Consider the following 17,531-nt stretch of genomic DNA (forward strand, 5'->3'; position numbering starts at 1 on the left):
TTTCAGACAGTGTCATACAGAAATCAAGTGGGTGTCAAATTCTCTGTTGCTGAGTCTGGCCTTAGCCTCCTGATTCTCCTATTTTACACCTTCCCAGTACTGGGAGTATAGACACACAGCAGCACACCTAGCTCGAAAACACAGTTTTGACAGGTTTAGTTATACTCAATATAGACATGACCAATTCATAAAATAATGAAATGTTTCTAAAACTTGGTATCCTTTAATCCCAGCACTTGGGAGGCAGAGGCAGGCAGATTTCTGAGTTTGAGGCCAGCCTGATCTACAGAGTGAGTTCCAGGACAGCCAGGGATACAGAGAAACCCTGTCTCGAAAAACTCCAAAAAAACAAAACAAAAAAAACTTGGTATCTATAGACTATGGCAGAGCATATCTCTAATGGACCACTAATGCTAACCAAGATCTGACTCCTATGTGCCTAGAAACCAGATAAAAGTGCTAACCCCACCACTGGCTTTCACATAGGGTTTTGTTTTGTTTTTGTTTTTTTTTTTTTGTTTTTTTTTTGGTTTTTTGAGACAGGGTTTCTCTGTGTAGCCCCATCTCTCCAGCGTGAATTTTACATAGATTTGTCTTTCTTTTTCATTTTATTTCTCTCTGTGTGTGCATGAATGTGCCCTGCATACATACAAGGAGGTCAGAGACCAACCCATGTAAGTCAATTGTCTCTTTCTACAATGTGAGTCCTGGGTGTCAAACTCAAGTCAGTCAGACTTGGTGGCAGGCATATTTACTTTTGAGCCATCTTATAACCTGTCTTATTTATTTATTTATTTATTTATTTATTTATTTTAACTGTATGAGTATTTTGTCTCCATGTCTGCCTACCACTTGTATACCTAGTGTTCAAAGAGGTAAGAAGATGTCAGATCCCCTGGAACTGGAGTTATAGATGGTTGTGAGCTGCCATGTGAGTGCTGGAAATTGAACCTGAGTCTCTAGAAGAACAGGCAGTACTCTAACCACTGAGCCATCTCTCCAGCTTCTTGTTTTGTTTTTGAAATGGGGTCCACTATTATCTCTGTTAGACTTAGAATTAGCTATGTAAACTAGGCTAGCCTAAAACTCTGCCTCTCAAGTGCCAGGATGTCAGGTGTGGGTTTCCACATTGGATTTAATAAGTTTTCCGGGAATGCCAGGACCAGGAAGCTGGAGTGGGTAGGTTGGTGAGCTGGGGATAGGGAGTTTTTGGAGGGGAAACCAGGAAAGGGGATAACATTTGAAATGTAAATAAGGAAAATATCTAATAAAAAAATAACAAAAACATAAATAAATAAATAAATAAATAAATAAATAAATAAGTTTTCATTGGTGCAATACATCAAAAGTAGAATCATGAAACCTTCATTAAGCACCTATAACACAGCTGCTTTCCCTGACTGTGTCACACAGCACTGATCTACTGCCCACAAGGTGAGGAATTTAGAAGTCAAGTGTCAGTGTCTACCAAGTGACCAGTCATGGCATGTTCACACTCATCACTCTAGTCTTACAAAGCTCAAGTCAGACACCTTACCTCACAATTCATGTTATTCTTCAGCCCTTGAATATACTTGTCCAATTCAAGCCTGAAAGTATGTTCTTAAGGAAGAGACACAGAATGATCCATCAATATTTTACCTCGGTCAAAAAGTCTCAGCTGAGTGGAGTGGCATGTGCCCTTAATTCTAGCACTCAGTGTCAGAGGTGATGGATCGCTGTAAGTTCAAGGCCAGCCTGGTCTACATAATGAGTTCCATGCCAGGACTACAAAGTGAGATCCTGTCTGTCTGTCTGGTGTCTGTCTCTCCCTTTCTTTTACACACACAAACAGCCTATTCAAATGGTCACAAATGACATTTGGACATGCCCTTATGGGTAAAGGCCACTTGCTACTTGCCCCCATGTTCTCCCTCTTGATACCTGGAAAACCAAAGAAAGGATATAGCTCCAGTCCTTTTTCAGAGCCTCCTAAAAAGCAGACCACATATTCAGAAGGGTTATGTTCAGATTCCATTGCTCCTGTTTCAGGAAGCAGTTTTTCCTGTTGGAAAAGGCAGTAATAACAACCAACTCGGTAACCTGGAATTCTAGAAAAGAAAGGAAAAAGTAAAGTGGAGTACCTGGGTACTCACGCTCCTCACTTTGTAGATGGCTCTGAACCTGGTCTTGATCTGGTAACACGTTCAGATCGCCCTCATGCAGAGCTCCCCAACCTTCTCCTCTTATTCATGTCAGCAGAAGGAGCATGACCTAGGTGAGGTTTAATTAAGCAGCCTATAGATCAGGTGTGGTGATGCACACCAACCCCAGCCCTAAGAGGTAGATGCAGGTAGATTTCTGTGAGTTCCAGACCAGTCAGGGTTACATGGTAAGACGTTGCCTCATGAAAACAAGCCAACCATCCTCTAACAGAGGTTTACTGCATTCTCTAACAGAGGTTTACTGCATCCCACTGTCTTATGTGAAAAAAATCCAGGGTTAGGGAGATGGCTTGGCATTTAAATGAGCACTGGCGCCAGGCGGTGGTGGCGCACGCCTTTAATCCCAGCACTCGGGAGGCAGAGGCAAGCGGATTTCTGAGTTCGAGGCCAGAGTGAGTTCCAGAACAGCCAGGGTTACACAGAGAAACCCTGTCTCGAAAAACCAAAAAAAAAAAAAAAAAAGAGTACTGGCTACTCTTCTAAAAGACCCAAGTTTGGGTCCCAGCAATTGGTGGCTGACAACCATCTGTATCTCCAATTCCTGGTGATCCTGACACCCTCTTCTGGTCTCTGCAGGCAATAGGCACACACCTTGTGCTGGTCTCTGCAGGCAATAGGCACACCCCTTGTGCATACACATTCATTCAGGCAAAATACCCATATACATAATTATTTTTTAATTGTTTAAAGAAAAATCTACACAAATTTCAACTTTGTTCATAGAATGCCCATGTTTACAAAAAAATAAGCATGTTCCCCCTCTTTTAATCTTCCTTTGTCTTGGATGTGCCAGGCTTACCCAGCAGCTTTCTCCGTGGGCCAGAGGTATACACCCCTAAGGGAACCTACACAAATGCCGCGTCTAAAAGAGTATAACGGCAAGACTGCTAGAATGAGGCTGAGGGTACTTGCGCAAGCCTGACCTCCCTGTGACCTTGGGCTTCCAAGTTACTTTCTCTGTGTTTACTTCTACACTGGAAAGTAAGATAACTGCTCATCTCTCTCTGTAAGAAGAACGACATCAGCATTTGTGAAAGCACATTATAAACCGTGGGCATACGATTTCCACTTGGGTAAGAACAGAGGGCTTTGCACACACCAGGATATGCTCTCCATCAAGGCTACCTCTCCAGCTCGGGATCCTCTGTCTAAGTATAAAGCAGACTAAAGTACACTCGGGTGCCAGAATCTTACTCAGTCTAATTTCATAACATTTATGTGTGAGATTCAGTGCTGTGGCTGGGAGAGGAAGGGCAGGGGGTGACAGAGAACTGAAAACAAAGATGTTTTCTGCAGGTCTAGATCTCTTCGAGTTTCTCCACACTTCTCATGTTTAGCTCAGAAATAAAAACACAGGAGACAGCATATTTTATACTTACCTCAGCTCTACAGATGCAACATTACCCAGCCCTTCAAAGAATGCTCCCTTGGAAAGACGCTTAGCAATGAAACTGCGCAGCTCTGGCTCCACTTCAGAGGGTAGATTAGCATCCACCAAGGAGAGGCTTGACAAATGAAAGACACACGTTCCTCACCAGTGGTACACTCAAACCCATAATGCAGATATAATGAACCAAAGCCAGGGCCCCTATGTAACCCAGGCTGGTCTTGAACTAGCCACATAGCCTAGGTTAACCTCAAACTTGCCCCAGGCTATGCATTGCCATATCAACTTCGGGTCTCAAGAATGCTATCAACTAGTCAGCTAGTTAATCGCACCACTCAGTGCAGGCTTATCTCTGTGAATTCCAGGTCAGCCTGGTCTACAAAGCAAGTTCTAGAACAGCCAGACTTACACAGAGAAGTCCTGGCAAAAAGAAAAAAAAAAAAAAGAGAGAGAGAGAGAAAGAGAGAAAGGAAAAGAAAAGAAAGCTGTCTATTTGACGTCCCCGTTGGAGAGGGTCATTGTTTAGACTTGACAGGTTTGGCTCCCAGACCACAGTGCTATTGGAAGTATCAGAACCTGTATTAGGTAGACGGAAGCTCAGGCTCTAATAACATATCAGAACCCGGACTGGTTGGCCAGTTGGTTGGGAGCTGCCTGCCTCTCTCCTTCTTTGCATCTCTCCTCTAGCTGCCGAGAAGTTAACAGGCGCTTCTGCCATAAATTCCTGTTGCTGCAGGCTCACAGGTCACAGGGTTAAGAAACCACAAAGACTGAAACTGAGCCAAATTAACCTTTCCTCCTTAAAGATCATTATCTCGCCACAGGTGGTAGCGCAGGCCTTTAGACTCAGCAGTTGGGAGGCAGAGGCAGAGGCAGGCAGATCCCTGTGAGTTCAAGACCTGGTCTACTTTATGAGTTCCAGGACAGCTAGAGCTATATCTCAAGAAATCCTATCTCAACAACAACAACCACAAGAAGATGATTATCTCAGTTAGGTAATGCTCAGGGTAGGGGCTTGGCTAGGGTTTACAAAGCATTACCAGTATTTGTAACTGCTCTTGCCTTGAATTAAGAGCCAAGGAGAAGATCAGGAAAGGTTACTAGAGGATAGGAGGAGCTGAAGGTTTGACTCAGAGAAAGAACAGTGGCAACAAGACACCCCACTGACACCTACAGATATGCACAGCCCAGGAAAGCAAAGTGAGTTAAGCCTGGTTTTACCTGAAATCATCACCAGAGGGAGTTTCTGCATTTGTTCCACTTGAACGTCCATCATCACTATCCCCTCGATTCTGTGTCACTCTGCAAGATGCAATACAACAGTGCTATCAGTTATAGGCTGTCAATCAAGCCTCTGCAAGCTGGGTAAAAGCAAGGACTGAGCTAAAATGCTGCAAGGCCACATGGCATGGGTCCTCCACTTCCTAGTCTCATAACAGAAACCCCATAAATGAGGGCTCACAGGAGGCCCCTTTCTCTTCAGGGTATCTAATAGAGAAAAGACCTAATATCCCCAAAGTTTGAAGAAATTCCTCTTTAAAAATAAGTTAAGGGATGGAAACATGGCTCAAGAGTTAAGAGCATCGCTGATCTTCCAGAGGACTCGAGTTCAATTCCCAGCACCTATATCGCAGCTCACAACTGTATCTTCTGTTCTAGGGAATCAGACAGCCTCACAGAGACATTCAGGCAGGCAAAACACCAATGCAAGTATTTTTTTATTCAGAAAATATAAATTAATTAAAATAAAAAATAATAAACAGGGCCTGGAGAAGTATCTCAGAGGTTAACAGCGCTTACTGGTTTGGGGGAATGATCCTAGTTTGGTTCCGAGCACCCACTTAGGGCACCTCACAACCAGCTGTAATTCAAGTTCCAGATGTATCTGACACCTCTGGCCTCAGTGGGCATCTGTGAATACCCACACACAAACACATAATTAAAAATTAAAAATACATCTTAAAGAATATATTCCAGGGCGAGAAGGGCTCCTGGAAAGTCAGCCGGGGTATGCAGGGGGTACCGAGGGGAGAGAGAGGCAAACTTCAATGAACAGATGTCAGGGGCTGCGATGACAGGACCTGAAAGAGGACAGAGGCTTGGGAGTTCCGGGCATAAAAACCCAGAAGAGCCGGGAAGAACCGACTGAGGCCAGGAGGGCCCATCGGGCCAGAGACCTTGGCTGGGAGAGGAGATGGCGAGTGGGGACCGCGGGGTGCAAGGCCGGGCGGCGGGGCCGCAGGCTCAGCGGGCAGGGCGCGGGCACCTGCTTCCGCGGAAGCTGTACAGGCAGTAGTGGCTGCTGGGCGGCGGCTCGAGTCTCCGCTCCTCCGCGGAGCCACCCTCCTCGCTGCTCTCCAGCTCCTTTTCATCCCCATCAAGCGATTCCTGCAAAGACGGGAGCATCGCAGCAGCTTCCTCGCGGCCCTGTGTCCCCGATAAACAGTTCCCCCGCGGCCGAGCGGTCCTTTGTGTGTCGGCTCGACCTCCTCCCCGCCCTCGCACATCTGAGTTCCGCAGCTTCCCGAGTCCTGGACCTGGAAACTGGGTTAGAGAAACCTGTTTTTCTCAGGGGGGAACTCTCTGAGAACCCCTTGCATTTTCTTTTAACCAGTTGACGCGTCAAGGAGTCAGTATGTGTTAAAGATGGTGCTCTCCTGCCTTTTTTCGGTGTGACAATACGTAACAGTTTGCTCAAAGACACGAATTTTGCCCGCCCTAATGGAGCGCTCTTTTAATCCTAGTACTCTGGAGGCAGAGGACTTCGGTGAGCTCCAGGCCTCCCTAGTTTACATACCCAGTTCCAGGCCAGCCAGGGCTACAGAGTGAGACCCTGCCTCGAAATTAAAGTTAAGTAAAAATTAAATAGGGCTGGAACGGTTAAGAGCGGTTAAGAGCACTGACTGTTCTTCCACAAATTCTGAGATCAATTTCCAGCAACCACATGGTGGCTCACAACCATTTATATCGGGATCTGATGACCTTTTCTGCTGTGTCTGAAGACAGCTACTACTGTGTATTTATATACATAAATAATTCTTTAAAAAAGAAAGAAAGAATGAAAGAAAGAAAGAAAGGAAGGAAGGAAGGAAGGAAGGAAGACAGGAAAACCTGTTGAGAAGGGATTATGGAAATGTTATATGTGTTGATCTAGATGGGGGTTCCATAGGCATGTGTAAAGAACAAAGTGTACAATAAAGATGCATACATTTTTATAAAAATAAAGGCACGAAACCAGACGATGGTGGTGCATGCCTTTAATCCTTCGAGGCCAGCCTGGTCTATAAGAGTGAATTTTAGGACACCTACACAGAGAAACCCTGTCTCAAACAACAACAATAAAGACACAAATTTTAAATAAAGCATGAGAGAGAATTTTAAATCCTTGAACTTAAGGAATTCCTAAACAAACAAAACGTTTAGAAACCATACATAAAGAGCTGGAGAAGTGGCTCAGTGGTTAAGAGCAATGACTGCTTTTCCAGAGGTCCTGAGCTCAATTTCCAGCAACCACATGGTGTCTCACAACCATCTGTAATGGGATCCGATGCCCTCTTCTGGTGTGTCTGAAGACAGCTACAGTGTACTCATATACATAAAATAAATAAATACATCTTTTTTTAAAAAGGAACCATACGCTCAGCAGTGGTGGTGCATGCCTTTAATCCCAGGACTTGGGAGGCAGAGGCAGGTGGATTTCTGAGTTCAAGGCCAGCCTGGTCTACAGGGTGAGTTCTAGGACACTCAGGGCTACACAGAGAAACCCTGTCTCGAAAAACAAAAAACAAAACAAAACAAAGGAATTGTATAAAAAACTAAATGGATGGGTCACATGTGTGGCTTGATTGGACAAAATTTTAGTTTATTTTAATCCAATACTGTTTGATTTTAGGCCTGTGACAAGGGACTGAGGTGCATACTTTATATATCTAAACTGATATGGTCTCCAGTTCCTTCCTGGTCTAACCCTGCTTGCTTGTTCTCCCTTTCTTTCTTTCTTTCTTTCTTTCTTTCTTTTCTTTTTATTGTTTTTTTGTTTGTTTGTTTTTTGTTTTTTTGTTTGTTTTTCGGGGCAGGATTTCTCTGTGTAACCCTGGCTGTCCTGGAACTCACTTTTTAGACCAGGCTGGCCTCGAACTCAGAAATCCACCTGCCTCTGCCTCCCAAGTGCTGGGATTAAAGGCGTGTGCCACCACTGCCCAGCTTCTTTCTTCTTTCCTTCCTTTCCTTCTTTCTTTCTTTCTCTTCCTCCCTCCTCTCTCTCCCTTCTACCACTAATTTCAGGTGTTCCTCTGGAGCTGTACACCTTCTTTTCTTTTCTTTTTCTTTTTTAAAAGACTTATTTATTGATTTAATATAAATGAATACTCTGTAGCTGTCTTCAGACACACAAGAAGAGGGCATCAGATTCCGTTACAAATGGTTGTGAGCCATCATGTAGTTGCTGGGATTTGAACTCAGGACCTCTGGAAGAACCTGTCAGTGCTCATAACTGCTGAGCCAGCTCTCCTGCCCCCAAATGTAATTTTTGATTGATCTTATTAGCCACTGACTTCTAGGTTGGAAAAAGCTCCCCTAAGATTTTGAAGGCTTTTTCTTTGGTAGAATGGTCTCTTTTTCTTTGTTTTTTTGTTTTTTTGACACAGGGTTTCTCCCTATAGTCCTGGCTGTCCTGGAACTCACTCTGTAGACCAGGCTGGCCTCAAACTAAGAAATTTTCCTGCCTCTACCTCCCAAGTGCTGGGATTAAATGTGTGCGTCCCCCCCACCCCCGGCAGAATGGTCTCTTTTTAAATATTTGTTTTTGTTTGTTTATGTTTATTTGTTTATGTTTGCTAATCTTAGTTGTCAACTTGACTATGTATTTAACTAAAGCCCAAACTGCAGGACACTCCTAGGAGGTTTTTGTTTTTGTTTTTGTTTTTGTTTTTGTTTCTGTTTTTTATCAGATAATTTGAAGCAGGAAAAAAGACCCATCCTTAGTCTGGGCCATCTTTTCTGGTGGCAGCTCAGATAAAAGGACTTGGAAGGAAGACGCTTTGCTTTTTGCCTGCTTGCCCTCTTCCCCACTGAGCTATCTCACCAGCCCCAAAAGAATAATCTTGGGATTATTATCACCTTGCTAGCACGTTTATTGTTACTCCCAACATTATTAAATCCAGCTTCTTCAGGATTGCAAGCTAGACTGAAGATAACAAAACTCCCCAGGAATCCTCGCTTAGACCGGGAATGCTGAGACACAAAGTCTAATGGAGTAAACAGCTACTGGGTTCTCTGCCTTTCCATCCTGAGATAGATAGCCATTGTAGGACTGCCTGGACCACGACCTGTGGGCCAGCCTGACAAGTCTCCTTTCAATATAGTCAGAGATTCCTGACTAATACAGTGTGTGTCTCTGTGTGACTATGCCACATAAGTGTGGAGGCCAGAAGACAGCCTTCTTCCCCGGAGTGGAGTTTTAGGAGGTTGAAAGGCATCTGGTGTGGGTGCTGGAAACTGAACTCTGGAAGAACAAGTCCTGTGGTAGAGCATCAAGTACTCTTAACCACTGAGCCATCTCTCCAACCCCCAATCCCAAGAATATTCTTTTGGGGCTGGAGAGATGGCTCAGCGGTTAATAGCACTGACTGCTCTTCTGAAGGTCGAGTTCAAATCCCAGCAACCACATAGTGGCTCACAACCATCTGTAATAAGATCTGACGCCCTCTTCTGGTGTGTCTGAAGGCAGCTACAGTGTACTTACATATAATAATAAATAAATCTTTTTTTAAAAAAGTATATTCTTCTTTTTTTTTTTTTTAAAGTACAGACATGCTAGTTGGGTGTAGTAGCACACACCTTTGATCCCAGCATTTGGGAGGCAGAGGCAGGCAGATTTCTGAGTTTGAGGTCAGGCATGCCAGGTGTGAGAGGGCATGTCCATAAGCATGCAGATTGTTATGGCCAGTCAGGATTACATAGTGAGACCTTTCTATTGTATTCTACACAGTGAGTGATTAGTATTCCAAATCTGTGTGCTCTCACTTGACCCACAGATACTGTTTATTATTTGAAAGAGAAAATGAATGGCTTTAGCATCCCCTCTCATTTATGGTAGGACTGCAAAGTGTGGCCTACCTGAGACAGTTCACTAGATGGATTTTAATATAGATAACTTGTAACAAATCTGTTAGAACTGAAGAAAGTCAACAGGAGAGACCAGCAATCATAGGGAACTGCTCTTACTGAGACAGGTATGAGGCAGAAGAAAGTGAGGGGACAAGAGTTCAGGGTCTGGAAGATGCTCATTCATAAAGAGTCAGAAACACGCTGGGCAGTAGTGGCGCATGCCTTTAATCCCAGCACTTGGGGGCTGGAGAGATGGCTTAGTGGGCAAGAGCACTGACTGCTCTTCCAAAGGTCCTGAGTTCAAATCCCAGCAACCACATGATGGCTCACAACCACCCCTAATGAGATCTGATGCTCTCTTCTGGTGCGTCTGAAGATAGCTACAGTGTACCTATTTATAATAATAAATAAATCTTTGGGCTGGAGAGAGCAGAGTTGACTGGATAGAGCAGAGGTCCTAAATTCAATTCCCAACAACCACATGAAGACTCACAACCATCTGTACAGCTACAGTGTGCTCATATACATAAAAAATAAATAAATAAATCTTTTAAAAAAAAATCCCAGCACTTGGGAGGCAGAGGCAGGGTGATTTCTGAGTTTGAAGCCAGCCTGCTCTACAGAGTGAGTTCCAGGACAGCCAGGGCTACATGGAGAAACCCTGTCTCGAAAAAAAAAAACAAAAACAGAAAACAAAAACAAACAAACAAACAAAAGAGTCAGAAACACAATGGTTGGTGCTCCATCCAAAGAAGGTCATAGTGGAAACAACTGGAGCTAGATACCATTCTGTTTTAGTCTGTTAGGCTTTTTATGAGAAAATACCATAAACTGGGTCATTTATAAAAACAGGAATGGTAGTGCATACTTTTAGTCCTAGCACTCAAAGGTAGATCTGAGTCCAAGGCAGACCTAGCATACAGAGTGAGTTTCAGGCCAGCCAGGGATACACAAGTGAGACCTTTTCTCAACAAACAAGCAAATTGAAGAACAAATACACATGGAAATGTAGTTAGTTCTCCCAGTCTGTAAGACAGGAAGTTACAGATGGAGGCCCTGGCAGGTGTGGTGTCAGGAAGGGACCCTCTCTCTTCTTGTTCTTGGAATGATGACCTCTTGCTCTGTCCTCACAGGCTGGGAGGGTGGACTCATATTTTTATCACTGAGATGCTGTGTGTGCTTGTGGTAGACCTAAGCCCCTTCTCAGATATAGGTTTACAATATTTTCACCCATCCTGTGGGGAGAGTCTTTTGTTCTTCAAAGGATACTTATCTATTTTTTTTTTTTTAATTTTGAGACAGGGTTTCTCTGTATAGCCCTGGCTGTCCTGCAACTCACTCTGTAGACCAGGCTGGCCTTGAACTCTGAAATCCGCCTGTCTCTACCTCCCAAGTGCTGGGATTAAAGGCATGCGCCACCACAGGTATCCCAGGCAGGTCTCTAACTCACTATGTAACTGAGGTTACACCTTAACTCTGGATCCTCCATCCTCAGCATCCCGGAATTCCCTGGTTGTAGGCATGCCCCACCAACATGTTTTGAGAACCTTTCTGTGGTTTCAAGAGACTTCAGCATACACAACATTCAATTCTTTTATACTCTTCCTTGCCACATTTTCCAGAATGCTTGGCTCACTGCATTTTTTTTCCCCTGTTTTTTTTTTCTTTTTTTAAAAAAACATTTATTTATATTGGTGGGGGCACATAAGGAGGTTTTGGCTTGGTTTGGTTTGGTTTTTGGTCTTTGTTTATTTTTTGAGACAGGGTTTCTCTGTATAGTCCTGGCTGTCCTGGAACTCACTCTGTAGATCAGGCTGGCCTGGAACTCCTTTTTTTTTTTTTTTTTAATTCAAAGACAAAGTCAGGCTTAGTTCCCCAGGTTAGCCTCCAAGTCTTGGACTCACAGCATTTTATGTCTTGGCCTTCTGAGTGCTGGGACAACAGACACAAGACCCAAGTAATGAGATAACTTAAACTTCCTCCCACTACATCTTCTTTTATCTTTTTAAACGTTCCTATGTTCCCCGAGGCAGCTTTAGGATTGCCTTCCTTTTGAGATTCTGAAGCACTTCGCATTCCCCTTATCACTAATGCGGAACTGACCCATACTGCTTCCTAGACTGTCACTAAAAAAAAAAAAAAAAAAAAAAAAAAAAAACCGATGAGTTTTCCTTGTCCATAAAACGCCCCACTATCGAAAGGCAACTGCAACAAGATTTAAAAATTGGCCAGGTCACAATCCAGGCGTGTGCCTTTAATCCCAGCAGTCGCTGGCAGGCAGAAGCCGGCGCATCTCTGTGAGTTTGAGGCCACCTTGGTCTATATAGCGAGTTCCTATATCAGCAGGGCTACGTAGAGACCCTATTTCAAAAAACAAAAGCAAAACAAACAAAAAAAACCCAAACTGACCATGTCGCAATTATCTTTATTTATTTCTAACCTATCCTTAATTGTACTCGTAATCTTTTTCTCCCTTCAATTTGCGTACGGGATAGCCGACCTATTCACTGAACCAAACGCTACAGGATCAGCGTACTCAGTACCGGAGCTCCACCACCACCTAACCCTGTAAGATGGCGGCAGCGCCTCTTCAGCCACTCAGGGCTGAAGCCCGCGTCACGTGACTCGCCCAGCTCTCGCCGCGGTGGCTGACGGGAGGTGAAGATAGAACGAGGGTGTCGGCCATTTTGTGTCTGTTTCCTGCGGGACGCGGTGGTGGCGGTTGGTTCGGAGACCTGTACGGTTCTCTTGTTTGTTTGTTTGTTTTTTTTTTCCAGCTTGTTTTCGCCTCCATTCGGCCTGATCTGTAGGGCGCAGTTATGGGTCGCAAGAAGAAGAAGCAGCTAAAGCCGTGGTGCTGGTATCCTTTGTGGGCTTGACGTGGAGGCCGAGCGTGGGTGTCGCTTCTTGAGAACACAAGTCTGATAGGTTTGGGTTAGGCCTGTTGGCGGGGTCCGGCCGGGCCTGCATGTTGTGGTAGCTGGGTTAGGATTTGGGCTGGTTTCTTGTAAAATGGGGTTCTTAGGGCGGGCAGGCTCCGGAGTTTGGTGATGTTGGACTCTGTGACTCAGGAGCTTGTATGTTGCGAGCATTGGGCCTGGAGCCCTCCCCCAAGTGCAGTCGCCCCAAAGAATTCATGTCTCTGTTGTTTCGTTGAAGACCCCACAAAGGGACTTGAGTTTGGGGTAAATGTACTGACTCCTTGGATAATTGAACTGTGAATAGCCCTCCCCACCCCCATGGCAGAGGATTGGCTTCCGCGACTCTTTATGGCGCCTTAATCTTGGGGAAGCGTTTGCTTAACTGGGCGGAGTTTCTATTATCTGTTACCCAATTTTGTAGGACTGGTTAAACTGTTGAGAAGGAAAGCAATTTCTCGTGTTTTTTGGATAACGTATTTTACGTTAAATTTGTTCTTTTATCTATTATATGAAAACGATTAGTCTTAAGGTTTGTTATTAAAGTAGTCAAGTAGCTAGAAATCCGTCACGAATTATTTAATGCACTCATAGAAAAAAAATTTGTGAGGACAGAGCTCTCTTTTTTTTTTTTTGGTTTTTCGAGACAGTGTTTCTCTGTGTAGCCCTGGCTGTCCTGGAACTCATTCTGTAGACCAGGCTGGCCTCGAACTCAGAAATCCGCCTGTCTCTGCCTCCCAAGTGCTGGGATTAAAGGCGTGCACCACCACCGCCCGGCTTGAGGACAGAACTCTTAGTATTGTGGATTAAACATTCGAATTCACATTCTATCCTGAATGCATACATTAATAATGAAACTGGAAGAAATTTTGTTGAATGTGCTCTTTGTCGTGAGTTGGATAATCGAATATGAATTCCCAGTTTCAACTCTATTGTATATTTAATGAATTGTCGTGAAGTTGCCTTTTCTTTCTCTATTTTTATTTGGGGTTGGGGTTTTGGTTGTCTGGAACTCGCTCTGCTCACTGGGCCTCCAACTCAGAGATCTGGCTGTCTGTGCTTTTCAAGGACTGGGATTGAAGGCGTGGATCATCACTCCCCAGTTTGAAGTTGCTTTTTTCTTTTCTCTTTTCTCTTTTCTCTTTTTTCTTTTTTTTTTTTGGTTTTTCAATACAGGGTTTCTCTGTGTACCCTGGTGTCCTGGAACTCACTCTGTAGACCAGGCTGGCCCCAAACTTAGAAATCTGCCTGCCTCTGCCTCCCAAGTGCTGGGATTAAAGGCGTGCACCACCACCGCCCTGCTTTTTCTTTTGAAAAGAAATTTTTTGAGTTAGTTTTACTGTCTGACCTGGCACTCAGAATAAATGTCTACCTGCCTTTGCATCTGGAAATCAAAAGCATGGGGTATGCCGGGCTAAAAGATTTTTATTTGGGATTAAGCTCTTAGCCTACGTACCAAGTTTGTCTAGTTCAGATATATTCATTCCTGCCACAGATTGGTTGCAGTGTGCCATCGGTCTTGGCTCATTTGATTTTGGTTAACCTTTTCTTGTTCATGGAACTCCTTTTATTTGTGTGATTTTTGTTTGTTTGTTTATTTTTTTCGAGACAGGGTTTCTCTGTGTAGCCCTGGCTGTCCTGGTACTCACTTTGTAGACCAGGCTGTCCTTGAACTCAGAAATCCACCTGTCTCTGCCTCCCACTGCCGGGCTTGTCGTGCGCCCCACACCCCCACCCTCCCGGCTGGTTTTTCAAGACAGGTTTTCTCTGTGGCTCAGACTCTTGGAACTTGCTCTGTAGAGTAGCTGGACCTGGAATTTGAGTTCCACTTGTCTCTGGCTCCCAAGTGCTGGGATTAAAGGCACTACTGCCGAACTGACACTCTTAGCTTGTACATTTGTAAATGTTGAAATAATGATTTAAAGGTCAAAATTTTGTGTGTGTTCTTGGTGGCGGGGCTTCATGTTATGCTGGAATACAAAACTAGAACTCTTGGTTTTTCCAAGACAGGGTTCATCCATGTACCCTAGCTGCACTGGAGCTTATTCTGTAGATCAAGCTGGCCTCAAATTCATAAGAGATGTCCCTGGTTTTGCCTCCTGAGTGCTGGGATTAAAGGCATGCACCACCACAGTCCTGAAAATCATAAACACTTGTTTCTCCTGCCTTCACTTGTGTTGGGGCTTTGTAGGTGTGCCCTACACCCATCATCTGAGCTGCTGGGAGTTGACCAGGCCCCTTGCATACTAGACAAGTACCCTAAAAATGGAGCTGTGTTCTCAGACCAGGAAGTACATGATTAGTGTAATTTCCAAATAATAATACTAAAACTGAATTATAAAGTTCCCTCCTTTCTTATTAGAATTTTTGTTTGTGGTGTTTTGCCTATACCATGTTTGTCTGTATACCTAGTGCTCTTGGAGGACAGAAGAACGTTAGATTATCTGGAGATGTCATTCCAGTCATGAGCTGTGTTGTAGATGTTGGGAATAGAATCTGGGTACTCTGAAAGAGCAGCAAGTGCTCTTAACCTCAGAGTCATTTTAAAGTTACCCCTATTTTCCCATTATATGAAAGGCATTTTGTTGTATTATTTATATTGAGGCAGAAGCTCACTATGTAGCCCTTGAGACAGTTTTTCTCTGTATAGCTCTGGCTGTCCTGGAATTCACTCTGCAGACCAGGCTGGCTTCGAACTCAGAAATCCGCCTGCCTCTGCCTCCCAAAGTGCTGGCATGCACCACCACCTCCCTGCCCTGTCTCATCTCTTAACTAGGATTTTAAAGGCATATGTCTTCATTTTCGGCATTCTTTAACTTCTAATTAGGTAGTATCTACCCAACATTTGTTTGCTTTTGTTGGCAGTGGGGTTATTTTTTGTGCAGTTTTTTTAACCTTAATGTTGACCAGGTATTGTAACAGAGATTTTGATGATGAGAAGATCCTTATACAGCACCAAAAAGCAAAGCATTTTAAGTGTCATATATGTCATAAGAAATTGTACACAGGACCTGGTTTAGCTATTCATTGCATGCAGGTAAGAATTTCTCTCTTTTTTAACTTGTCCCATTGTAATTTGTAACCACATGAATAATACTGAATTTGTCTTTGGAGGTCGGTTTATTGTTTATGTACTGGGTAAGTAGCAAAATCTACTTAAAAACCCCGGTCGGTATGTGTTCTATCCTCTTTTCTTCTGAAGTGGTAGGGGTAGAACCCACTTGGTTAGCACAGCAGTACCTACCTAGGATCCACGTCTGTTCTCTGGCCACTAAGAAGATAAGTAGACTTGACTGTTAATTTCAAGACAAGTTCTTACTTAGTATTTATCCTAGGTAATTGACTTAGAATGTTATTATGTAGATCAGGCTACCCTCATATTTACAAAGATACTCTTTCCTCTGCCTTATTAGTGCTCAGTGTATTCAGTTTTTTTGTATGATGAGTATGCTAGAATATACCCTGCTTGGAAGTATTGTTGTGGTGTTCAATGTCTAAGTTGCTTGTTTGCTTTTTTCCCCTCCTTTTTTGTGGATTTGTACACATCCTGTGGGTACTTGGAGAGGCTGGGGGATGTTTTTTGGAGCTGGATTTTCAGGCAGCTATGAGCTTTTATTTGGTTGACAGGAATTGAACTCAAGTCATCTGGGGGATCAGGAGTGCTTCTAACTTCTGAGATCTCCAGCTTCTCTTGAGTTTTTTCAAAATGAAATAATGAAAACTTCAGAATTTGTATTTTTGCATCCTGATGTCATAGTTTATATAAAAGCTAGAGTTGTAGTCTAATGGTAGACCTTTTGCCTAGCATCTTTGAGGCCCTGGATTTGATCTTTAGTACTACCCTTTTTCTCCTTTGCATTATTATAGGAACCATTTAGATGCATCTTTATATGTTTTTTTAAAATATTTACTTAATGTATATGAGTCCACTGTAGCCACCTTACGACACACCGGAAGAAGGCATCTGACCCCATTACAGATGGTAAGAGCCATCATGTGGATGCTGGGAATTGAACTTAGGACCTGTGAAAATGCTCTTAACCACTGAGCCATCTCTCCAGCCCCGCATCTTTTTGTTTGTTTGTTTGTTTGTTTGTTTGTTTTTTTCCGAGACAGGGTTTCTCTGTATAGCCCTCGCTGTCATGGAACTCACTCTGTAGACCAGGTTGGCCTTGAACTCAGAAATCCGCCTGCCTCTTCCTCCCGAGTGCTGGGATTAAAGCTGTGTGCCACCACTGCCCTGTGCCCCGAATCTTTTATATGTTAGCTTACTTGACAATTAATTACCGGTACACAGTTGGCCTTAGAAGCCAGAAGAGGGTGTTATCTTCTAGACCTGGAGTTACAGATAGTGGTGACCTATATATAGGTGCTTCGAGCCAAAGCCTATTTCTCTACAGGAGCAGTAGTATATGTCCTTAACCTCTGAACCATCTCCATCCAGCCTCATTAGTTTATTGTTTGTGCGTGTTCACTTGGAGTTTGTGGGAGGACTAGGAGTCTGACTCTTTGGTTTTTTGAGACAGGGCTTATTTCTGTAGCCCTGGTTGTTCTGGAACTAATTTTGTAGACTAGACTGACCTGGAACCGGTTTATATTGTGGAAGAAAATGACAAAGTGGTCTGTCTCATTATAAATGATAGAGAAAATGAAAACAAGACAATAAGACTAGGAAGCTATCAGATGAGATCTGAAAAGAAGTGAATAATTTGCAAGGAATAGCAAAATGAAAGACCTTTGTGTTGTAGGATTTTCCTGTACTTAATAAAAGAAATGGCAATAGTAAGTTTGTTATTCTGAATGAAAGGAATTTTAAAAGTAAATATAGTACACTTTGATGTTTGTATGCACTTGTAGCACTCTGCTGACAGTCTGACCCTGGGCCTTCATAATTTTAGGTTTCTTTTTTTTTTT

The 17,531-nt window shown here is 43.5% G+C and overlaps 2 protein-coding genes across 6 annotated transcripts in view; one reads left to right on the top strand and one right to left on the bottom strand.

Annotated features, from left to right (window-relative positions):
- CUNH17orf75 (chromosome unknown C17orf75 homolog) overlaps positions 1 to 6,048 on the bottom strand; it is a 17,237-nt gene extending 11,189 nt beyond the window's left edge. The window contains exons 1-5 of the mRNA XM_031352884.1: positions 5,858 to 6,048; positions 4,813 to 4,893; positions 3,584 to 3,709; positions 1,947 to 2,090; positions 1,538 to 1,595 (exon numbers count right to left, since the gene is read on the bottom strand). Coding sequence (XP_031208744.1) covers positions 1,538 to 1,595; positions 1,947 to 2,090; positions 3,584 to 3,709; positions 4,813 to 4,893; positions 5,858 to 5,997 — 549 coding nt within the window. The 5' untranslated portion in view covers positions 5,998 to 6,048. The remainder of the gene's footprint in view (positions 1 to 1,537; positions 1,596 to 1,946; positions 2,091 to 3,583; positions 3,710 to 4,812; positions 4,894 to 5,857) is intronic.
- A 6,294-nt stretch (positions 6,049 to 12,342) lies between these two features.
- The window catches only part of Znf207 (zinc finger protein 207), a 14,547-nt gene continuing 9,358 nt past the window's right edge, over positions 12,343 to 17,531 (top strand). For 4 of the 5 annotated variants that reach the window (XM_031350958.1, XM_031350961.1, XM_031350960.1 and 1 more), the window contains exons 1-2: positions 12,343 to 12,559; positions 15,528 to 15,654. In XM_031350958.1, coding sequence (XP_031206818.1) covers positions 12,519 to 12,559; positions 15,528 to 15,654 — 168 coding nt within the window. In that variant the 5' untranslated portion in view covers positions 12,343 to 12,518. The remainder of the gene's footprint in view (positions 12,560 to 15,527; positions 15,655 to 17,531) is intronic. The other variant, XM_031350959.1, reaches the window with a different exon arrangement.

This window comes from Mastomys coucha, unplaced genomic scaffold, assembly GCF_008632895.1.
Source record: "Mastomys coucha isolate ucsf_1 unplaced genomic scaffold, UCSF_Mcou_1 pScaffold5, whole genome shotgun sequence".
Classification (NCBI taxonomy): Eukaryota; Metazoa; Chordata; class Mammalia; order Rodentia; family Muridae; genus Mastomys; species Mastomys coucha.